General features: G+C 43.6%; 2 protein-coding genes across 3 annotated transcripts; both read left to right on the forward strand.

The window, feature by feature from the left end:
- Positions 1 to 10,491: 10,491 nt before the first annotated feature.
- LOC124681145 (3-ketoacyl-CoA synthase 10-like) lies at positions 10,492 to 14,434 on the forward strand. The gene is given in 3 exon segments (XM_047216093.1): positions 10,492 to 11,134; positions 12,928 to 13,747; positions 13,750 to 14,434. Coding segments are annotated over 3 exon segments (1,629 nt in total). The 5' UTR covers positions 10,492 to 10,720; the 3' UTR covers positions 14,145 to 14,434.
- Positions 14,435 to 18,524: 4,090 nt separating this feature from the next.
- Positions 18,525 to 22,939, forward strand: LOC124681146 (protein FAR1-RELATED SEQUENCE 5-like). Of its 2 annotated transcripts, none has more exons than XM_047216094.1 (5): positions 18,525 to 18,946; positions 19,587 to 19,689; positions 20,385 to 22,247; positions 22,333 to 22,392; positions 22,601 to 22,939. In XM_047216094.1, the coding sequence occupies exons 1-5, from the start codon at positions 18,867 to 18,869 to the stop codon at positions 22,676 to 22,678; spliced, it is 2,184 nt and encodes a 727-aa protein (XP_047072050.1). In that variant the 5' UTR covers positions 18,525 to 18,866; the 3' UTR covers positions 22,679 to 22,939. The 2 variants fall into 2 exon arrangements, with proteins under 2 accessions (XP_047072050.1, XP_047072051.1); XM_047216095.1 differs by having other exon boundaries at positions 18,874 to 18,946; positions 19,579 to 19,689.
- Positions 22,940 to 23,063: the final 124 nt, after the last annotated feature.

Here is a 23,063-nt window from a genome sequence, read left to right on the forward strand (position 1 = left end):
GACTTTATCCCCAATATTAAACTCTCTTTTGATGATCCTTCTATCATGCCATTTTTGAACTTTTTCTTTAAAGAGTTTAGCGTTTTCATAAGCTTCACTTCTCCATTCATCTAGAGAACTTAATTGTAGCAACCTCTTATCACCTAAGCAAGTTTAGGATCTTTATTTAATTCTCTAACAGCTCTATAAGCTTTGTGTTCTAGCTCTAAAGGTAAATGACAAGCTTTTCCGTAAACCATTTTATAAGGTGACATTCCCATGGGGTTTTTATAAGCAGTTCTATAAGCCCATAATGCATCCTTCAATTTACTAGCCCAATTCTTTCTAGATTTATTAACGGTTTTCTGCAAGATAGATTTAATCTCCCTATTTGATAGTTCTACTTGGCCACTACTTTGAGGGTGATAAGCAGAAGCAATTCTATGATTAATACCGTACTTAGCAAGAGTTTTTCTAAAACCTCCATGAATAAAATGAGAACCTCCATCAGTCATAATATATCCAGGTACTCCAAATCTAGGAAAAATAATATCTAAAAGCATTTTTAAAGAGGTCTCACCATCAGCACTTTTTGTAGGTATGGCTTCCACCCATTTAGTAACATAATCAACGAAGCAACAAGTATATGAGTGTTACCTTTTGAAGAGGGAAAAGGTCCCATGAAGTCAAATCCCCAACAATCAAACGGTTCAATAACAAGAGTATAATTCATAGGCATTTCATTGCGTCTGGAGATATTACCAACCCTTTGGCATTCATCACAAGATAAAATAAACTTTCTCGCATCCTTGAAGAGGGTTGGCCAATAAAAACCTGATTGTAGAACTTTTTGCGCGGTTCTATCTCCGGCGTGATGTCCTCCATAAGCACTGCCATGACATTTACTCAATATCTCTTGTTGTTCATATTCGGGAACACATCTTCGCATAATACCATCCACTCCTTCTTTATATAAGTGTGGGTCATCCCAGAAATAATGCCTCAAATCATAAAAGAATTTCCTCCTTTGCTCGAGCTGAAAAGGTTGGAGGCAAGTACTTGGAAACAATAAAGTTAGCATAATCAAGCATACCATGGACTGTCTCGCGAGCTCACCTTTATCACAGCCAATTGTTCATTTGGAAAACTATCATTAACAGGAACAGGATCATAAGCAATATTTTCCAATCTAGACAAATTATAAGCAACAGGATTATCAGCACCTTTCCTATCTACAATATGTAAATCAAATTCTTGCAAAAGAAGTACCCATCTAATAAGCCTCGGCTTAGCATCTTTCTTTGTCATAAGGTATCTAATTGCAGCATGATCAGTATGAATTGTAACTTTTGAATCAACAATATAAGATCTAAATTTATCACAAGCAAAGACTACAGCCAACAATTCTTTTTCAGTTGTAGCATAATTTCTTTGAGCAAGCATCAAGAGTTTTACTAGCATAATGAATAACATTCAGTTTTTTATCTACTCGCTTTCCAAGAACAAGCACCTACAGCAAAATCACTAGCATCACACATAATTTCAAATGGTAAATTCCAATCGGAGGTTCAACTATAGGAGCAGCTTGTTAAGGCTTTCTTAAGAGTTTCAAAAGCTTCCTTACAATCATCATCAAAAACAAATGGTACATCTTTTTGAAGAAGATTAGTAAGAGGCTTTGAAATCTTGGAGAAATCTTTAATAAACCTCCTATAAAACCCAAGCATGACCAAGAACACTACGAATACCTTTAACATCCCTGGATAGGGCATCTTCTCAATTGCTTCAACTTTAGCTCTATCAACTTCAATACCTCTTTCGTAAATTTTATGTCCCAATACAATTCCTTCATTAACCATAAAGTGGCATTTCTCCCAATTAAAAACAAGGTTAGTTTCTTCACATCTCTGCAAAACTTTATCAAGGTTTCGCAAGCAACTATCAAAAGAATTCCCATAAACGAAAAAATCATCCATGAATACCTCTACAATACTTTCACAAAAACCATGAAAAATAGCAGACATGCATCTTTGAAAAGTAGCAGGAGCATTACATAAACCAAAAGGCATACGTCTATAAGCATAAGTTCCATAGGGACAAGTAAAGGTGGTTTTCTCTTGATCTTTAGCTTTAACAAAGAATTTGTAGAAAATCCAGTAATAACCATCAAGAAAGCAAAAAATGAGTATTTTTAGACAATCTTTCTAGCATTTGATCAATAAATGGTAAAGGGTAATGATCTTTCTTAGTAACTTTATTAACTTTTCGAAAATCAATGCACATTCTATACCCTACAACTACTCTTTGAGGAATGAGCTCATCATTATCATTAGGCACAACAGTCATACCTCCTTTCTTGGGAACGCAAGTGCACAGTGACTAACCCATCTACTATCAGCAATAGGATATATAATACCAGCCTTCAAGAAGTCGTAATACCTCATTCCTTACCACTTCCTTCATCTTAGGAATTAGACGACGCTGAGGTTCAACAACAGGTTTCGCATCATCTTCCATATTAATGGCGTGTTGGCAAATAGAGGGAGAAATCCTCTTCAAATCATCAAGAGTGTAGCCAATAGCTCCTCGGTGTTTCTTCAATATTTGCAATAATCTTTCTTCTTCAAACTCTGTAAGCTTAGAACTAATAATAACAGGATATATTTTCTTATCATCAATATGAGCATATTTAAGATTATCGTGTAAAGGTTTTAAATCAAAAACAGGATCTTCCTTAGGTGGCGGTGTTGTACCCAAATCTTCCACCGGTAAATCGTGCTTGAGAATAGGTTGGCGAAGAAAGATTTCCTCAAGTTCATCTCTTTCTTTCCTAAAAATTTCACTCTCGCTATCCTCCAAATGTTGCCGCAAAGGATTGTTAGGAACAAGAACAATAGATGCACACTCGCTCCATTTTAAAATCATTACTAGGCAAATCAGCTTTATAAGGAGTTTTAGTAAATTTAGAGAAGTTAAACTCATAAGATTCACCAGACAAATTTAGTCAAAATTTTCTCTTTCTTGCAATCTATAATAGCTCCACAAGTATTTAGAAAAGGTCTACCAAAAATGATAGGACAATAATCACTAGCAAGCAGAACCAAGTACCAAAAAGTCGACAGGATATTTAATCTTACCGCATAAAACTTCCACATCTCGGACAATACCAATTGGTGAAATAGTTTCTCTATTAGCCAACTTGAATAACCACATCAATATCTTCAAGTTCACAAGAATCAATTTCGTGCATAATTTCCGTGTAAAGCTCATACGGAATAGCACTAACACTTGCACCAATATCACATAATCCATAATAGCAATGATCACCAATTTTAACAGATAGCATAGGAACACTAGCTTGTTTGGGTTTATTAGGATGCGAAACAATATTAGAAGCATCTTCACGTAAAATAATATGACCATCCTCCACATTTTCAAGTCACAAGATCTTTAACAATTGCAACAGCAGGTTCAATTTTTATTTGTTCTTCAGGTTCTACAGGTTTCTTTTCACTTTTATGAACCGCACTATTTATAACAGAGTACTCTTTCATCTTAGCAGGAAAAGGAGTTTTTTCAATATAAGCTTCAGGAATAACACAATCAGCAGTTTCAATTACAACACACTTATTAATAGATGAATCAATTTTATCTTTGTATGGTTCATGATACTTATCAAAATTCTTCTTAGGCAATTCATAATGAGAGGCAAAAGCTTTATAAAGATTTACAAAGCAACTTGAGAATCAAGACCATATGTAGCACTCATATTACGAAATTTATCAAGCATCCATAAAAGCTTCAATGCATTTATAATCATAAATTATACCTAATTCTCTATCTTTGTCGTTCTCCCAACCTTCAAGTATTTTCTTGGATCCGATCAAGAAGGTCCCTTTTAAACTCTTCTTTGTTGCGTGTAAATGATCCGGAACAAGAAGTATCCAAGCAAGGTCTTGTCTTGAAAATAAAGTCTTGCATAGAAATTATCAATAATAATATTACCAGGAAGCTCATGAATGGGGCATTTGAGCATTAAAGACTTCAATCTCCCCAAGCTTGGGCAATACTCTCTCCATCATGAGGCCAAAAATTATATATGCGATTCCGATCTTTGTGAATTTCACTTGGAGGATAGAACTTAGAATAAAACCGGGCACAATATCATTCCATTCAAGAGAATCCCCATTATCCAAGAATTTATACCAATGCGCCGCCTTACCGGACAGCGATAAAGAGAATAATTTCTTCCTCACTTCATCCATAGCAATACCTCGCACACTTGAATAACCCGCATAATTCATGCAAAAACAAGTAAATGATCACCGGGATGGACAGTTCCATCCCCTTCATAGCGGTTATCCATAACATGTTCAATAATTTTCGTAGGTATTTTATATGGTATTACTTCCTCACCTGGCGCCTCATCCACTACCGTTGCAGTAGTAGTAGATTTCCCAAATAGAAAATGAAGAGAAGATCTCTCCATAATGACTTATAGCAAGACAGTAGAAATAAAATCAGCACAACAAGAAGGTTTTCCTTACCAATTCCACTTACCAATAGCGCTTCACTCCCCGGCAACGGCGCTCGTAAAATAGTCTTGATGACCCACAAGTATAGGGGTGTATCGTAGTATCTTCGATAAGTAAGAATGTCGATCCCAACGAGGAGCAGAAGGTGTTGACAAGCAGTTTCGATGAAGGATTCACTGTAAATGCTCACAGACAAGTATTCAGGGGGTTTTGATGTATCAGTTGAATAAAGTACGAGTATGTAAAGTATGAGAGAAATAATTGCAGCGAGTGGCCCAATCCTTTTTAGCACAAAGGACAAGCCGGTTTGTTTACTTATAATGACCAAACGTTCTCGAGGACACACGGGATTTTAGTCTAGTGCTTTCGCTACATATGGCTAAATAATCTTCATTGTTATGATAAGTGTTGTGTGGGTGAACCTATGCTAATGTACCGCCCTTCCTAGGACTAAATACATACTTGTGATTATACCCCTTGCAAGCATCCGCAACTACAAGAAAGTAATTAATAATAAATCTAACCATAGCCTTAAACTCTGAGATCCTGCGATCCCTCCTGCATCGATATACCAACGGGGGTTTAGGTTTCTGTCACTCCGGCAACCCCGCAATTAGCAAACGAATACAAGATGCATTCCCCTAGGCCCATAAATGGTGAAGTGTCATGTAGTCGACGTTCACATGACACCACTAGAAGAATAACACCACAACTTAAATATCACACCATTGAATATTACTCAACCATAGTTCACAACTAACATTTAGACTTCACCCATGTCCTCAAGAACTAAACGAACTACTCACGAGACATCATATGGAACATGATCAGAGGTGATATGATGATGAATAACAATCTGAACATGAACTTGGTTCAATGGTTTCACTCAATAGCATCAACAACAAGTATGAATAGATACCAGGAGAGTTTCCCCTATCAAACAATCAAGATCAAACCCAAATTGCTACGGCGGTGACGATGTCCAGCGGTGGAGATGGCGGTGATGATGGTGGAGATGATGATGATGGTGATGGAGATGATGTCCAGCTCGATGGCGGTGACGATGGCGTCGATTTCCCCTCCCGGAGGGAATTTCCCCGGCGGATTCCCCGCCCGCCGGAGAGCTCTTTCTCTCTCGGTGTTCTCCGCCCCGCAGAGGCGGCCGTAACTCTTCGTGAGGTACCCCCGTGGCTTAGGTCTTCGGGACGAAGGGTTTGGCGAAGAAAAGGAGGCGAAAGGGGTCGTGGGCCCCTCACACCACATGGCGGCGCGGCCAGGGCTCGGGCCGCGCCGCCCTAGGGTGTGGGCCCACCCCGGCTCCTCCCGGCTCCTCCTTCCGGCTTCCTCCGTCATCTTGAAAAATAGGATTTTTGGTATAATTTCCTTCCACAGCTTGATCTTCCGAAATATTGCGTTCGACGGTGCTTTTTCCAGCGGTAATCTCGGCTCCAGCGTTCGATCCTCCAATAATGATGAAACATGCAAAATAGATGAAATAACATAAGTATTGTGTCCCAATATGAAATATATCGATGAATAACAGCAAATTATGATATAAAATAGTGATGCAATTTGGACGTATCAAGGGGCCAGCTTCCATCTCGTTGGCGCAGTCATGCAAGAAATCGGCCCAGCCTACCAAATGGGCCCAGTTTGTGCCCGTTGCTGTCTGCGTGGTCTGGAGGCAAGCAAGGCTCAATGGCGACCCGTAAACGGATTGCTCCCCGTGGACTGATACATTTTGGCGTATTTTCCACCTAAATTTAGGTTTTCTTTGTGGTCAAATGGACAACCCGCGTGTCTGCTTCACGCTGCCGTTTTGTCTGCCCAAAGCAGATACACACCCGACCCGCACAACCCTCCCCACCTCCCCTATCGCCACTCTATCGCCGTAGATTTGGCCACCAGTTTCGGCCCCATAACTTAGTAGTGCTAGCTCTGGCCTCTTTTCGCTGTTATCGGGTGGCCTTGGTGCGGCAATAGAGCCGTATAGGCCTATGTCCCGACGAAAGACCTCACCGTCCGAGAAGGTAATTCACAGGCCTCGCAGTCCACTATTTTTAGTGCGTATATGTGAAAAATAGTGCTCATAGTGCGGTGTATTCTACTATATTTCATGGCGGATAGTTTAGGCAAGTTTTTCTACAACAATGCCATTGACACATCATCAGACGAGTCTGATTATGATAGCGAGATCATGGCGGCCGTGGATCTTCTTGTCCATGAGCACGAAGAAAACCAAATACAAATGTTTAGGGGCTCGACCAAGGAATGTGCCGCAGCGAAGGACCGCAAGCGAGAGGCCAGTCATGATCAACTCAGGCGGGAGTACTCTCATTAGACTGATCCCTTGTTTAGGGCACCTCTTTCCTTACATGTTTTCGGCTGCGATGATGCTTGTGTATGAAGTTACCGGTAATCTAGTGGATGAGTACATTCGCATAAGCGAGTCCACTTGTTTTGAGTCAATGTATAGGTCCCGCAAAGCAGTTGTTCATGTGTTTGCAGATGAATACTTGAGGCAACCCAATGTTGCCGACACTATATGGCTCTTAGTCAATCCACCGATGATCGTTGCTTTATTTATAAAGCGGGGCGAAAGCCTATTTTGAGGAGTCAATCCATCAGTCAATAGGATTTTTGGATATGCTTGGAAGCGTAGATTGCATGCACTGAGAATGGAAGAATTGTCCATTTGTGTGGTAAGGGCAATGCCATGGCCATGGGGAAGGGTGCACCGTCATACTTTAGGCGGTTGCATCTCAAGATCTCTAGATTTGACGCTCTTCGGCATGGCAGGCTCTCACAATGACATTAGTTTGCTTTAGTGATCTCCGGAGTTCTCTCGATTTGTGAAGGTTGTTGTTCCAATGGTCAACTATGATATCAATGGCCACCACTATGACAAAGGGAATTGTTTAGCCGATTGTATATCTTCTTTGGTCCACATTTGTGAAGACAATCTGCGATCCTAAAGACGAGAACGAAAGTAGGTTTGTTAAATAGCAAGAAGCTACTAGAAAGGATGTGGAGCGGGCATTTGGTGTGCACCAATCTCGTTGGGCTATTGTTTGGCGCCCTGCTAGGAGATGGAGCAAGGAGACAATGTGGGAGGGGGAAGAGCGTGGTGACAATGTGTATGACCAAGGCTGGAAACTTTTTAGGTGATTTGGTTGCGCATGAGCCATGGTCACCGACAGAGTTGGCAGATTTTCTTTATGTGCACTGTGAAATGCGAGATCGTGCACTCACAGCCGCCTCTTGAATATTTTGTTCCAACATATGTGCAATCATGTTGGAAACCAGTAGTTACTACTGCTATTCATTTCTATTTCTAATGTTTGTAACAAACTATGCCCTATAACTTTGTATTTGTTTTATGAACTAAGATATGCTATTATTATGATATTCTATTACCTATGGCTTTCTATTTGTTTATTTCACAATATTATCTTTGTGTTAGAAAAAAGAAAAATAGCCTAGAATTCTTGTGCCGCGGACCATTGTGAGACGTCTTTTGGGTACGCTGCCACCCGCAAACGGACATGTGCCTTCGGCTGAGGGGTGGACGCACATGGTGGGCCGTGGCCAACCCCAAAATTTGAGAAAAATAATTTCTATCCCTAATTTGAGAAATATTGATTACATATATTACTTATTTGGCAAACGTGTTTATCATAATTGGGGAGAGGAAATTCTTCTTTTTGTGAAGGTGTGCCCACCCTCCAGTTATTTTCTGCCGCCATTGCTCCGGCCGGTTCACGGGTCACTACTCACTAAAACGAACCAAAACGGACTATTTGAGTTTCCGAAATCTGATCGGCATTGAGATCTCCTAACTATTTTCGCGTACGGTGACTAATGAAGATGCATGTGTTGGCAGTGGCAGGAACGGCCCTGTTTAACTGGATTCGCTGACAGTGGTGATGCATGCATGCATGGTGCTACTCTAGCTACCTAATAAAGAGGCTGTCCATGAAATGAAATCTGATGACCATCTTCATTCTGCCATCATGCAATCAATAAGGTCCAGCTAGCTTAGCTAGCCGGCCTGCTGCACAAATGCCAGATCCAATTCACTTCATCTTACTAGGAGTACACTTCTCAGACATAAAAATCAGCTCACCTTCAACACCAATACTCCAATGTAGTAAAGCAGTAAAGTAGATGCTCTTTAGACAAAACAGATATTCCATCCGATCCATACTACTTCTTGCAGATTTAGTTCAAATTTGTTTAAATTTGAGTTAAATTCGCGGTAACTATTATGGATCGGACGGAGCAGAAGAAAAGAAACTTTTAGCGTTACAGACCCCAGATGCAAAATACACCTTCGAGTGTACTAAAGCAGTAAAGCACATGTATTAGTTTATGTTCTTTCAACATAACAAATAGTAGATGAAATTAAGTAACAAACTTTTAGAATCTCAACTGCAAAGAACTTACAGGCAGCTCCCCCGACCTAACCCTCCCCCGGGTGACGGCGCCGCGCCACTCCGGGGAGCCCTCCTCACCGGCCCTCCCGCCCCCTCCAGCCCCTCCCTCCCCTCGCCGTCGCCACCGGAGGTGTCGCCGGGCAAAGCCCGTGTGGCATGGCGGTGGCGGGGGCTTCAGATGGCCGCGATCATGGGGGATGGGGGCGGCGCTCCTGATCCCTTGTGGTGGTGGTGGTGCGCAGCTTCGGCGGCCGGAAGGCGAGGCGGCGGCGGTGGCGTGGCCGGATCTTGGCGGGGCCTGGAGGCGGTCGTGCTGCTACACCTTCTCCTCCGCGCGACGGGCTGCTCCGCCCGCATCACATGGGAGTCGGGGTGGCGGCCCCGGGCATGGCGGCGGCGACCTCCTCTCCGGAGGGGACGACCTCGTTGGGATCTGGGGTGGGGGATTTTGGGATCCCACTCAGATCTCCGGCGGTGAAGATCCAGTCGACGGCAAGCTTTGGGTGACGGGGCAGCCGGTGAAAACCGCGCTTCGATCTCGGTCTTGGCGGATGATGGCGGCGTCGATTGGCGTCGTTACCTTGTCGAAGGCATCATCTTTGCTTGCCTCGGCAATACACTCGGCGAGTTTGGGATGCGCGGCTGCCGGTGAAAACCGTGCTCCGACTCCGGTCTTGGCGGGCGATGGCGGCATCACACGTCGTAACCTTCTTGAAGGCATCGTCGTCGCAGCCTGCATCTACCCACTCGTGCTGCTCCGGGGGAAACCCTAGATCTGGGTCTCCCGGATCGGACGATGGCGACGCTACCTGTGTCATTCTACCTCTTGGGGCATCGTTTTTGGAGCAGCTGCTGGATGGTGGCGGATGTTGGTGGAGTGGTATTCATCTACCACATCGACGGCGCTGAGTCTCGGTGGCATGGTGCTGCGGGGTATCGACGACGGATGCGGGATGATGTATGCGGGCAGGATGGTGGAGCCGTCTGGCGTCATGGTGGCATCGGCGGTAGGCCTTGCAAGGTCAATGCGATGATCCCTCTTGAAGATGGAGTCGAGGAAGACGGCGGTAGCATCTTCTGTAGTGTGTGTGTGTTGGCGTGCGTTGAGAGTCTGCTTGACCGGATGTGCTTCTCACCTGCTATTGGGTGGTTTGGGAAGGCATTTGGTTTTTGGATGATGTGAGTTGGTGTATTGTCACCCTCTTCATCCCTCTGTAGGTTTAGCGAGGTGGCTTCGATTTTGATCTTTTATTTTGCTGTTGTAAGGTGTTGTGAATAATCTAATAAAAAAATCGTGTGCATCCCTTGGATGCAGAAGGTGGGGTGATATTTCCCCATTTCGAAAAAAAATAACAAACTTTTAGTGTCACATAATCCAAACGCAGAACGCACGGAACTGAAGCGTGACACGCACAAGAAAGCAATTACCTTGCACATTTTCCTCTCTGCAAGCATTGGTCTTGCACATGTTGTGCTCTGTGCTCCGGGACAACATGTCAGCTTCAGAGCAAGAGATGCATGTGTGTGTGTGTCCATGCATGAATGAATGAATGTGAACACCATGCCCAAGCTAGGAGCTGCACACTTCTCCCCCCACTCTGGCTCACTCCTTCCTAGCTTTGCTCCCTCAATGGCATTAACTGCCACCCAACAACCCGCTCACCCACCATCTCCTCCCCAACCCCAGCACCACCTCCTCTATATCTGAACACCTCCGCCCCCTTCTCACCTCATCACACTACCGCACCTCGTTGGTATCCCACCTCAGTCATGGCGCGGGAGGAGCAGGCGCTGCTGTCGACGGAGATCGTCAACCGCGGCGTGGAGCCGTCGGGCCCGGACGCCGGCTCGCCGACCTTCTCGGTGCGCGTGCGCCGCCGGCTGCCGGACTTCTTGCAGTCGGTGAACCTCAAGTACGTCAAGCTGGGGTACCACTACCTCCTCAGCCACGGCGTGTACCTGGCCACCATCCCGGTCATCGTGCTCGTCTGCGGCGCCGAGGTCGGCAGCCTCAGCCGCGACGAGCTGTGGCGCAAGGTCTGGGACGAGGCCACCTACGACCTCGCCACCGTGCTCGCCTTCCTCGCCGTCCTCGCCTTCACCATCTCCGTCTACATCATGTCCAGGCCCAGGCCCATCTACCTCATCGACTTCGCAACATACAAGCCCGCGGACGAACTCAAGGTAAATTAACTCATCTTCTCTCTCATGATACGAATGCTCAAGTACATGTTTACATAGAGATTACTGTATATCTTTGCATGAAGATCGTATATGCACACATGATTTTTTCTTTACTCGTTACTGTACATGTTAATGCCGGACGAAATGTTTTAGTAGGATATATTTGTGAGGATTAAAATCGTAGATCGCATTTTGCATGTAACATAGTTAGATCACACAAAATTTTCAAGGACAGGTAGATCAGACAAATTAATGTTAGAAGTAAGATACTTATTCTCAGTTTTTTTTAATTTGTTCCATTATCTTGAGGTTGGCATGATTGCCAAGCCACGTACGTTTGGCACACACACGAACTTGGCGTGAGACATATATCTTCTGGAGTACCTTCGCGTACTGATATAGCCATCTTCTGAAAGAGCATAAAAAGTATGAAAAACTAATGTCCTGGAAAGCTATACTACAGGATTTAATTAGTTAGCCTTTTCTTATTATAGAAATATTTGGTCTTCACCTAAGATGATTGAGTACTTAGAAGAATTCGACGCGCTATGCAGCTGTGATAATCAAGCATATAGAGTAGTAAAATGGTATAGGTAAAAAAAGTAGAGTAACACCTATGTGGCCAAAAAATATGTACGACTAGTCTAGTGCCTCGGGTGATTTTTTTTTCTTGTGAGGATTCAAGTACCTCGGGTAGCCTATGAAAGTGTGAATCATAAACAAGATCTCACAAAAAAATGGCAAAGATTTGAAGAAAGGATATTGCATTGCATATATACCCCATTGTGATTTCAGTTTACTTTATCCATCTGATTTAGATACTGTACTGGTGCAGTGCATGTCAATTCAATATTTCCTGGTAGAGTTAGAGACATTTTTTTTCATGTTTTTTCGCAGCAGAGTAACTCATGCATGTTTGGCCGACAAGATAACGAAAAAATAGGTTGAATATACATGTCTTTCACCTTTTTCTGTTAGGCAACTACTTCAACCTATTGTACTGTGCTACCAGAAGAGAGTAGCTTAAACATAAAATTGACACATATGGTAGAGCAAACAAAATACAAAGTAATCGCAATATACATATGTCATACCTGCCCCAGTTCTTCCATTAATAGTCACCCATTGGTGCCAACTGCCACCAGTCAGAGACTGTTAATTTCGCAAATACTCCATGAAGGAGTGCGAGTCAACGTTTGTTATTGGGTATTCCATCTCCATACCAGTGGATAGACTTTCCGAACACACCCCTCACATGTTGATAAATTACCTCCTACTGCTATAGCTTGGGAATTAATTAGCAGGCCAATTATGGCCCGTGGGCCCGGTCAGCCCATGTGAATGAGTGGGCGGCCCAGAAGTTATGACGATTGATCATGGATCGAGCTGGTGGAGTTTTCGGCTGGGATACGTCGGCTGGTCATCAAAGACGGTTGGCAGATCCGGCACACGCACAATCAATGACCCTCAAAAGAAAAGTTTTTTTTATTTCTCAAAAAATCAAGTTTTTGTTTGCAAATCGTACTAGTGTTGCACATATATTTATCTATTGCACAAATGAGTGAGCGTCATTTTTACCTTGTGATCTGGGGTCAGCTGGACACGGATGACGGCGAGGCGTAACCGATCATCGGTGTGATTCCATGATGTGATCCAATCCAGGGAAAATCAAATGAGATTAAAATGAACGACATTCAACATCTCGTAACTTGTTTTTGAGTAAATAATTGAGCTATAGCAGAGTCGGTTCTCTCTCATTTCCTGAATCCAAAAACTGTGTGGTGTGATTGCAGGTCTCCAAGGCGGAGTTCATTGATCTTGCGCGCAAGTCGGGCAAGTTCGACGAGGAGAGCCTGGCGTTCCAGGCGCGGCTGCTGGCCAAGTCCGGCATCGGGGACGAGTCCTACATGCCGCGCTGCGTCTTCCAGCCCGACGCCAACTGCGCCACCATGAAGGAAGGCCGCGCCGAGGCCTCCGCCGCCATGTTCGCTGCGCTCGACGAGCTCTTCGAGAAGTGTCACGTCCGCCCCAAGGACGTCGGCGTGCTCGTCGTCAACTGCAGCCTCTTCAACCCGACGCCGTCCCTCTCCGCCATGATCGTCAACCACTACAAGATGCGCGGCAACATCCTCAGCTACAACCTCGGCGGCATGGGCTGCAGCGCGGGGGTCATCTCCATCGACCTGGCGCGCGACATGCTGCAGGCCAGCGGCGCCGGGCTCGCCGTCGTCGTGAGCACCGAGGCTGTGTCTTTCACCTGGTACGCCGGGAAGCGCCGGTCCATGCTCATCCCGAACGCCTTCTTCCGCGCCGGGTGCGCCGCCGTGCTGCTGTCCAACCGGCGCCGGGACTTCCGCCGCGCCAAGTACCAGCTGGAGCACGTGGTGCGCACGCACAAGGGCGCCGACGACCGCAGCTTCCGGTCCGTGTACCAGGAGGAGGACGAGCAGCGGATCAAGGGGCTCTCCATCAGCCGCGACCTGGTGGAGGTCGGGGGCCACGCGCTCAAGACCAACATCACCACCCTCGGCCCGCTCGTGCTCCCCTTCTCCGAGCAGCTCCTGTTCTTCGCCGGCGTGCTGTTCCGCCACCTGTACCCGTCCAAGACATCCACGCCGCCGCCGCCGACAGCCGAAGGGGCACCTCGGCGGCCGCGCCCTACATCCCGGACTTCAAGCGCGCGTTCGAGCACTTCTGCATGCACGCGGCGAGCCGCGACGTGCTGGAGCACCTGCAGAGCAACCTGGGCCTCCGCGACACCGACCTGGAGGCCTCCCGCGCTGCGCTGCACCGCTTCGGCAACACGTCCAGCAGCAGCATCTGGTACGAGCTGGCGTACCTGGAGGCCAAGGGACGCGTCCGCCGCGGTGACCGCGTCTGGCAGCTCGCCTTCGGCTCCGGGTTCAAGTGCAACAGCGCCGTGTGGCGCGCCGTCCGCCGCGTGCGCCGCCCGTCCAGGAGCCCGTGGCTGGACTGCGTCGACCAGTACCCGGCGCGCATGGACGCCTGATCGACCGGAGCAGGCGTGCTATCAATCAAGCGAGACAAAAACACGTACGTCGTCGCATCCGGCCGTCTCTGGGTAAGTGCAGGCTAATGAAACGATATCAATTTGCACGCAAGTGCGTGCAGTGCCACTGGTTAAGGTTTGAACTTTGTTTGATTTGTGTTGCTCTTGTAGCGGTTACTTATCTAAGGAGTTTAATCATAGACTACGTACCATAATGCGCAACTGTATGTGCGCGCTCTCTGTAACTTATATGTGAACTTAATTATCTACGTGCCATTTTATTACTTTGAGCTACTGTGTAAGACCTTCATAAGAGCATCCCATCGAAAGGAGAAAAACAAACTCGTAGGAAAAAAATGTTTTTGGGCACCGAGAGAGAAGATTTTGGGATTTCACAGACCGCCGAACAGCGGATGGGCAGTCCCTGTGAATCTATGAAAAATTTAGTTCTATGAAACTATAAATACTAGTTTGGGCTAGCACATTCAAACATAGGTCATTCTGCACATAAAACATAGAAATCCCTTGGATACATTTAAGCATAACTTGCAAACATACGTCATTCTGCACATAAAACATAGATACATTTAAGCATAGATCATACGACATAGCTCGATAACCCTAAACATAGATAACTCTACCACTTTGATCATCTACATTCGAACATAGAAGCCGAACACGATCGGATTTGGCCGAAGGACAACGGGAGGGTGATGACGGTTCGCGAGGAGGATGCAGAAGGTTCATCGTGGGCAGATGGTTGCTCCCTCGCATGATGACTAGATTTGGGAGCCCACTCCCAATGTCCCTATACAATGGAAGGTAAGTGGGTATTTTTTTCTCCCTCCCATTTTCTTTTGGGGATTGGGAGCCGTTTTCAACTTGGGCAGAAGCACCATTTTCATCAGTTTTTGGAACTTTGATAGTTTTGAGGGATTGCGAGTCGTTGTTCTCCTTCCGATGGAGATTCTCTAAGCCTTCTTTATTAGCGAGAGAAGATGACTATGAGTTGTTTGTCATGATAACGACAATTGTATAAATATTAAAAAAGGATAGCTTAGAGATCTTGATAAAAGAATTCTAATTTAATGGAATACAAATCAAACTTATAATTTTTTTAGCATCACATAATATCACACTAATCTAAATTACAAGCTAGCAAACAGATGAGATATTTACAAAACAATGATATGATTAAAATAACCCTACAAACGAAAGAAACAATGCCAAATTCACAAGTCCTTAAACGACACTGCTTAAAGTACAATAGTTGGATCATGATGGTGACAAGTTGTACTAGCCGTGGCATGCCGCAAGACAGTTCTTCCACCAATAATGCATGCATTCAATAATACCAAGCATGCCGACCATCCTCTTGCTTCATTCCGCGGCATCAGCCTCTATGTGTCCTTCTCCTTGGGAGATTAGAGGCACTCAAGACCAAAGACTTTGATCATAATCTTTGCAAACCTCCGCATGCATGCAAGCATAGTATAAATCTATAATACGAAGATACTTGTCAATGTAATCCCTTGAAACACCATATAAGACAACTCGCATCGCTGAAGATATATTTTGATGTTCACTAAATCAAATGAGGTCGGTAACATTCCTCCAACAAGTGAAAAATCAGCCGATGTCCTCACAAGTTTAAACAATGCACACAAAAGAGATATCTCTGCGTTCGATAATGTATACAAAGGGATGAGCAGGGTAGGTGCAAAGCTCGATGAAATAATACCTCATGAGCATTTCATGGCCGACATCATGTTTGAGGAATGTATAAATGACCTATTGTCGAGACCCTCTTATTTCTCTTCTTATTATCAATTTCCATTACGGAGAGCATCCGAAATGATGCCCTCAATCTCATCGTCGTTAATCACATCCTCTATGTCCTACATGTAAGTGAAAGATCGAGATATAACACTAGTATAGAACAAGCCTTCACACACGGCGGAAATGGCCCGTACACACGATAAACCTTACGATCACTATGCAAGGATGGGTGATGCTCCTCTACAACGCACACAGTTCAATAAATTGTGTGCATGGGGTCAATTTTCGCAAACGGTATTGTTTCCGTAATTGTTTGTGATGTGTAGGGCCATCACAAACGTTTTCTTACAGTCGGCCGTAAGTCAGTTGTAAGATCGCATACGATTCTGGGCAGATGCATGTGTTTATATGGAATGGCACACATTTGTTTCCTCTAGCCGTATACTTTTTGCAAGCATCACAAACATATTATGTATGCAACAAGCATTACTCATTTGTACCCATTAGACCAAAATTCAACATTGTTTGTAAATGCATTAGCGAAACTCATTTCTATTTGATTATACATCATACACCAAGTGTATACATGTATTTCAACATAGATTCAATTGCTAGAATGAAAGTTATGTCGAAATAGTTCGTGGCTACGTCATTGTCTCCATGCATTAGAAGGTTCTGTTGCAAATACTCAACCTTTGTTGAGAGTCTTCAGTGGTTTTGTCGGCACTTGCGTGATATTTTGGCAACGTTGCATAAGACACTCATAGCTAAAAAAAGTGTTTTATGTAGTGAACCAAAATATCGCAATAGAGACGGGTCGAGGCGCACGCCATGGTTTGCAATCCTTCTGGCAAGGGGGGTCGAGCTTCTTGCAACTAACAACCTCAGTATGTCATCACAATCATTAAATACTGCACACACAAATCTTTGAGTTAGAATATAAACATACCAGATACATGATGGTTAGACTTAAACTGGTTAAGTAAAAATGATCTCGGTCTTACTGATTATGATATCTAGACTCTATTGGCTCTAACCAGCCAATCAAATATCTTATGCAGTATCACCAAAATACAATCCATATTATAAGATGAGAGCTAAGGTTAACTATGTGAAAAAATAGGAAAACTAGAAATGTATAGCAAAATATAGATCAAAAGCTATACGCAACAACAAAACTGATCATGCTATACACATTAACATATAGATCAAAATATACCGAATATCATATACATAACATATAAGTTATAACGTACAAATTTAACAATCTAATTTGAGCATACAACATAACATATATATCAAGGTTTATCAAAGTTCCGTTAGGAGAGGCTATGCACGCATCCACCCAAATCAACAAGGATCAACCACTGATGACTTAGCCTTATTCTCTGCGAGCACAATCTTCACCCGCTTGACCCACTCACTAGTAGAAGATCTTGAGGCGATCTTTAAACCTTCAAAAACTTGCCTCGTGACAAGTACAAACCTTGGATGCTCTACATGCCATACCATTTCTACAAGAGTGGCAACTAAATCTTGTCGGCGAAAAATTCCTCTTGTTTAGTGTTCACCAAACACAAACTCCAACTCTTAAGAAATTTGTTGCATGGACAATTGAGAGAGAGAGTAAGGGGGAGGGGGGCTCGAGCGCTATTTATAGGATACACACAACATACCGGCACCACAAGATATTTTATTGTACGGACATATCAACAATGTTTAACTTCCTCAACCGGTGTTGCGCACAGCAGCATCAACCAGAGCTTCAATCACAGCCATGAAGTTGTAACTCATCAGAATCAGCTTTTAACCATGTGAGGGGGTAGACTCAACTTGTGGTTGCTTCAACCGCGTGTTCAAGATATGGTTTGAAGAGTCTGAAGCAGACTGATTTCGCAGAAAATTTCCGATAGATTATTGTGGAAGAGATTTAAGTATGATTGAACACACATTAATTTTCGCGTCTAGTCTTGAAGATCTAACCCCTCATTAATACTACAATTGTTCCTATTTAATCATGAGCTATAAAAAGACAACTACTGTCTTTAGCCTTGTCAGCTTTGGAGTCTTCAAGCACACCACAATAGGTTTAGCTTCAACTCTTTTTGAGGGGTCATCTTCCACGCTGTCAAACCGACTTTTGGGACTATATCCATGTGTAAACCAGATAAACATTTTAGTCTCATAATCATATTGCTATCAATCATCTAAAACCCACTAAGAGGGCACAAGATTCATTTTCAGTAAAATTTTAGAGGGTCCCACTCATGTTAATTTCTTGGTCCACAAATGGTCAAAGACTTTGCAATTCATTTGGTTGTTTACGAGGTTAGTTTGGAATGAGAAAGAGAAAGCGAGATAAACTTTTTTTTTAGAGACCCCTTCATCGATAGCTGGGTCCTTCGGGCCCTTCTCTTGTTCCAGAGAAATAAGGGCTTCAACTCATCAGCCCATCCCAATTCGGCCCAGCAAACAAAAGCGACCACCTTTGTTCAGAGTTCAGACCTTCACTGAAAAGACAATGTCCGAACTAGCCCGAAGCTGGGAGGTGCGCGTGGCAGGCATAGGGCGCTCCATCGCCGTGCCCACTGCCCACCGTATGCCATCTCCCACACCAAATCCCAATCCGGCTCTCCCCCACCACCCCCAAAACCCTAGCTTTAAACCCCCAAATCCAGCCAATCCCCCCACCGATTCCCGCCATTTCGTGCCGGAGTGCCGATCCACCGGACCTGCATCGGTTCCTTCCGCTGGTGACGAACTCTGGGCTGCTTGGATTTTTTTTCCGGACAAGTTCGTCCTGGTCATTTTTCTTTCTACTACTAGGATGGGTACCCCAATCCACCCAGTTTGCTGCGTGGTGCTCTACTGATACCGCCACAGTTCCTATTCCCGGTTAAATTTCGAAGATACTTTGCCCTTTTCTGGTTCCTGTTTGGTAAGATGCAGTTCGAGCGCGAGGGGGCTATTGGTGTTGGTGTCGGCGATGGCCAAGGGGAAGGCAGGGTCGACGAGCCTACCAGGTGAAGAAACAACCGTGAATTCCTTTTTGTGCATCAAACATTCCTCTTCCAACATTTGGTCTATGCGACGAATTTGGACATTAACACTAACCTGAAGAAGGTGTGCCAAGATATTATGCAAGCAACTGCTTGCCAATGTGCAGAGCTTGATCTTTATCCGTAGCTAGAAATGTGACTGGTTGGCCAAGCGGCCAGTCAAAGGGTCAGACGTTGTACTGCTAAGGCTTATCTTTCTAAGCTTACAGACACAGTCAGTTAATATGAACTCCAGATGTAGTCCAAGTCCATTTAGCCTTTCCAGAGAGCTGTTTGTAGTTGTGGAAATGGGCCTGCAATCATGTGTATTACTAGAGTGGCTGGTCACCTTATTGGTAAATGATGTCGTTTTTCTCTCTAGGGTGCATGAAAATAATCAAGTGCTCCATGGGTGTCCTGTGCATATGGAATGGTAGTTGAGTTGCTATTTGTCTGCAATACTTCCTATTACTTCAGAATAATACTCCCTCCGATCCATATTAGTTGTCGCTTTGTGGAGTAGCAAGGTGTAGCGTGTCCTGATATTGCAGTACAGCTTTTCTCTCTGTCTTTACTTAGCATGGGCAGTGAGATAATTTCTAACTCCTATGTTATAGTTGTTCAGGTGCCTACGCTGTGGCATCAGCGCAAATGCGACACCTCATATGCGTCGTGGACCAGAGGGAAGGAGGACTTTGTGCAATGCGTGTGGGATAGCATGGGCAAAGGTAGGCCCTAGTTGTTCATGACCACTTTTGTTTGGTACTTATTTGTTTCTGTTTTCATCAGTGTTGGCTCTAGTTCTGTGTTCAATAATTTTCTATCCTGCCATGTTTGCTTAAAGTCCTATAACTATAACTACGGTGCTTGTTCATAGACTTGATAAGATTGAATCACATATATCTTTTCCTTTTATGAATGATCATTGTCTTACGCTCCTCAGTCCTTCCAAGAAAAAAACACTAATGTTCATGTGAAATTATGTGGTTCGTTTACTGGATTAACATTGGCTAGTGTGGATCAGGGGAGCTTCTCTGTTCACCTTCTGGATTTTCAATTGTGTCTTTTAATCTTCCATGCACTTATTACAGATTGGCTCCTGTTATTCATAGTAGAGCAACACATTTTTTGGTATTAATATGGCATATCCAACACCATACGTGTCTGTTTAAAAATAATACTCCCTCCATCCATAAAAGGATGTCTTAGATTTTTCTAAATTTGGATCTATCTATACACTGAATAGTGTCTACATTCATCCAAATTTGACAAATCTAAGACATCCTTTTATGGATAGAGATAGTACTAATCTGTACTTAGAATAATCAGAAAGCATATTTGTTCTGTCAATCTGTTTTAGTATACCTTTTTAGTTCTGTTTAATTCATTTATGCTAAATCTTGAGTTATCTGGATGCAACCAGGGGAAAATGAGAAAAGTTATTGATTCTGATGAACCCATAGATGATGTCGCTATTGCAAGACTGGTGCCGGAAATTGGCATGGAATTTGACAATGAGGACAAAGCATATGAGTTCTACAACAGGTATGCTGGGCACATAGGCTTTAGTGTTCGTAAGAGTTCATCGGACAAATCGTCTGACAACATCACAAGGTCAAGAACCTTTGTATGCTCAAGAGAAGGTTTCCGCAAGGACAAGAAAGGAGCTAAAGAAGTCAAAAGGCCACGGCCAGAAACAAGAATAGGATGCCGTGCACGGATGACAATTAAGATTACACTGGATGGTAAATATCGTATTGCTGAATTTGTAGCAGACCATAACCATCAGCCAGCACCTCCGTCAACCATGCATATGCTGAGATCTCAGAGGGTACTTACTGAGTTACAAACAACTGAAGCAGAATCCTCAGAGGATTCCACAACACCGTCAAGCTTCCCTGGTGGCTCTTTGGTGCAGCAGGCAGGCACTTTTAGAAATGTTAATTTCCTTCCTGCAGATTACAGGAGTTCCCTTCACTCAAAGCGTATGAAAAATATGCAACCTGGTGACGCAGGAGGTGTTGTGAAGTATCTGCAGAGCATGCAGTTGAACAATCCTTCTTTCTTTCATGCTGTCCAACTTGATGCGGATGACAAGCTGACCAACATTTTCTGGGCTGATTCCAAATCGAGAATTGACTTGAGCTACTTCGGTGATGTGGTTTGTTTGGACACAACCTACAAGATAGATGCACATGACAGGCCATTAACTCTCTTCCTTGGAGTGAATCACCATAAGCAAGTTTCCATATTTGGTGCTGCTTTGCTTTATGATGAATCAGTAGAGTCCTTCAAGTGGTTGTTTGACACATTCAAGATTGCTACAGATGGAAAGCAACCAAAAACAATCTTGACTGATCAATCAATGGCAGCAAGTGTTGCCATTAGAGCGGCATGGCCTGGTACAGTTTACTGTCTTTGTCCATGGCAAATGTACCAGAACACTGTCAAACAACTTAATCACATCTTCCAAGGTTCTAAGACATTTGCAAAGGATCTCAGCAGATGTTTTTATGACTATGAGGAAGAAGAGAGCTTCTTACTAGGATGGAGAACTATGGTAGAGAAGTATGATCTAAGAAACAATGAGTGGCTTCATAAATTATTCGAAGATCGAGATAAATGGGCATCTGCATACAATCAACATGTATTCACTGCAGATATAAAAAGTTCATTGCAGTCAGAAAATGTCAGTAATGTGTTGAAAAAGTACTTGAGTCCACAATTTGATCTGTTGTCTTTCTTCAAGCACTACGAAAGAGTGCTGGATGAGCACCGGTATGCAGAGCTACAAGCCGATTTTCATGCAAGCCAGAGCTTCCCTAGAATACCTCCCTCGAAAATGCTAAGACAAGCTGCCAACATGTACACACCAGTGGTTTTTGAAATATTTCGCAGAGAGTTTGAGATGTTTGTGGATTCAGTGATTTACAGTTGTGGGGAGTTTGGAACTGCATCTGATTATAGAGTAGCAGTAACAGATAAACCTGGGGAACACTATGTTAGGTTTGAATCCAGTGACTTATCTGTTGTCTGTAGCTGTAAAAAGTTTGAGTCAATGGGTATCCAGTGTTGCCATGTGTTGAAAGTCCTTGATTTCAGAAATATAAAGGAGTTGCCACGAAAATATTTGATGAGAAGATGGAAGAAGGATGCCAAGTCTGCAGATACAGGAAATCAAGAATCCTTGACTGATGGAGCTGTGCAAACTCCAGGCTCTTCTTTAAATGTTCCAGTGCCAATTGTAGATCAGCAACAACAGCATTTAAATAATCACCATGAACATGTACGTTGATCAAGCACAACCTTTAATTAAGAAGTGTACTCTGATTCTTAATTCAGGTTGACATTGATACACATGACAATCACAGGCTGCTTCTGTATCTAGCATCCATCACCAAGCTCCTCATGGAGGCACCCAGCGAAACCAGGTACGTCACACTGGTGGAGTTGAGTTCAGATGCATTACATTTGACTTCTCAAACCTGGTTGAGCTGAGTTTGGATGCATTACATTTGAACTTCTCAAACCATGAGTGCCAATTTTTTCCACAACATTACTGTGACACCTTCTATCAACTACACACATAATCACAGACAAGATTAGTTGGCACGTGTCTAACTTTTGGTTGTTCTACAGGGTTATGCCCCTTTAGCAGCGATGAATCAGCAGCCATATATGGGAAGTTTCACCCTAAATCATGAAACAGGTTTTTAATGAAAAAGGGGGCCTAGACTTTTGTCCTATTGCTCTAAAGAAACACTTCCTGTTTGTGTAACTCATGTAAGTTATTTCTGTAGTATCAGGAATAGAGATTGTTAGTTGGATCTTGGAAGTAGTAAAAGAAAATCACAACCATAAGTTCCATTGGTGTTGTGGTTCAGTTAGCTTGATACATATATTTCATGCTTCTGGAGTATTTTGAACCATGTAAAAGTAAAAATAAATGAAAAAACTGTGGCACAATGTTTACTTGAATACACTTGTTATGGCTTTTTTTTTTTTAAGAAAAAAAGATAAGAAACATGCCACAATCATGTTCTCTGTTACAAAACCATAGTTTTCCTTTTCAGAACCAGACTCAAGCCTGTTGATATGCACA

The sequence above is a fragment of the Lolium rigidum genome, unplaced genomic scaffold (assembly GCF_022539505.1).
Source record: "Lolium rigidum isolate FL_2022 unplaced genomic scaffold, APGP_CSIRO_Lrig_0.1 contig_34417_1, whole genome shotgun sequence".
NCBI classification, from domain to species: domain Eukaryota; kingdom Viridiplantae; phylum Streptophyta; class Magnoliopsida; order Poales; family Poaceae; genus Lolium; species Lolium rigidum.

Excerpts from the sequence above, each read along its gene's own strand:
- LOC124681146 (XM_047216094.1), top strand. The coding sequence starts at position 18,867 with ATGCAGTTCGAGCGCGAGGGGGCTATTGGTGTTGGTGTCGGCGATGGC. Across the intron at positions 19,690-20,384 it reads GTGGGATAGCATGGGCAAAG|GGGAAAATGAGAAAAGTTAT; the intron begins GTAGGCCCTAGT and ends GGATGCAACCAG. Across the intron at positions 22,393-22,600 it reads GAGGCACCCAGCGAAACCAG|GGTTATGCCCCTTTAGCAGC; the intron begins GTACGTCACACT and ends GTTGTTCTACAG.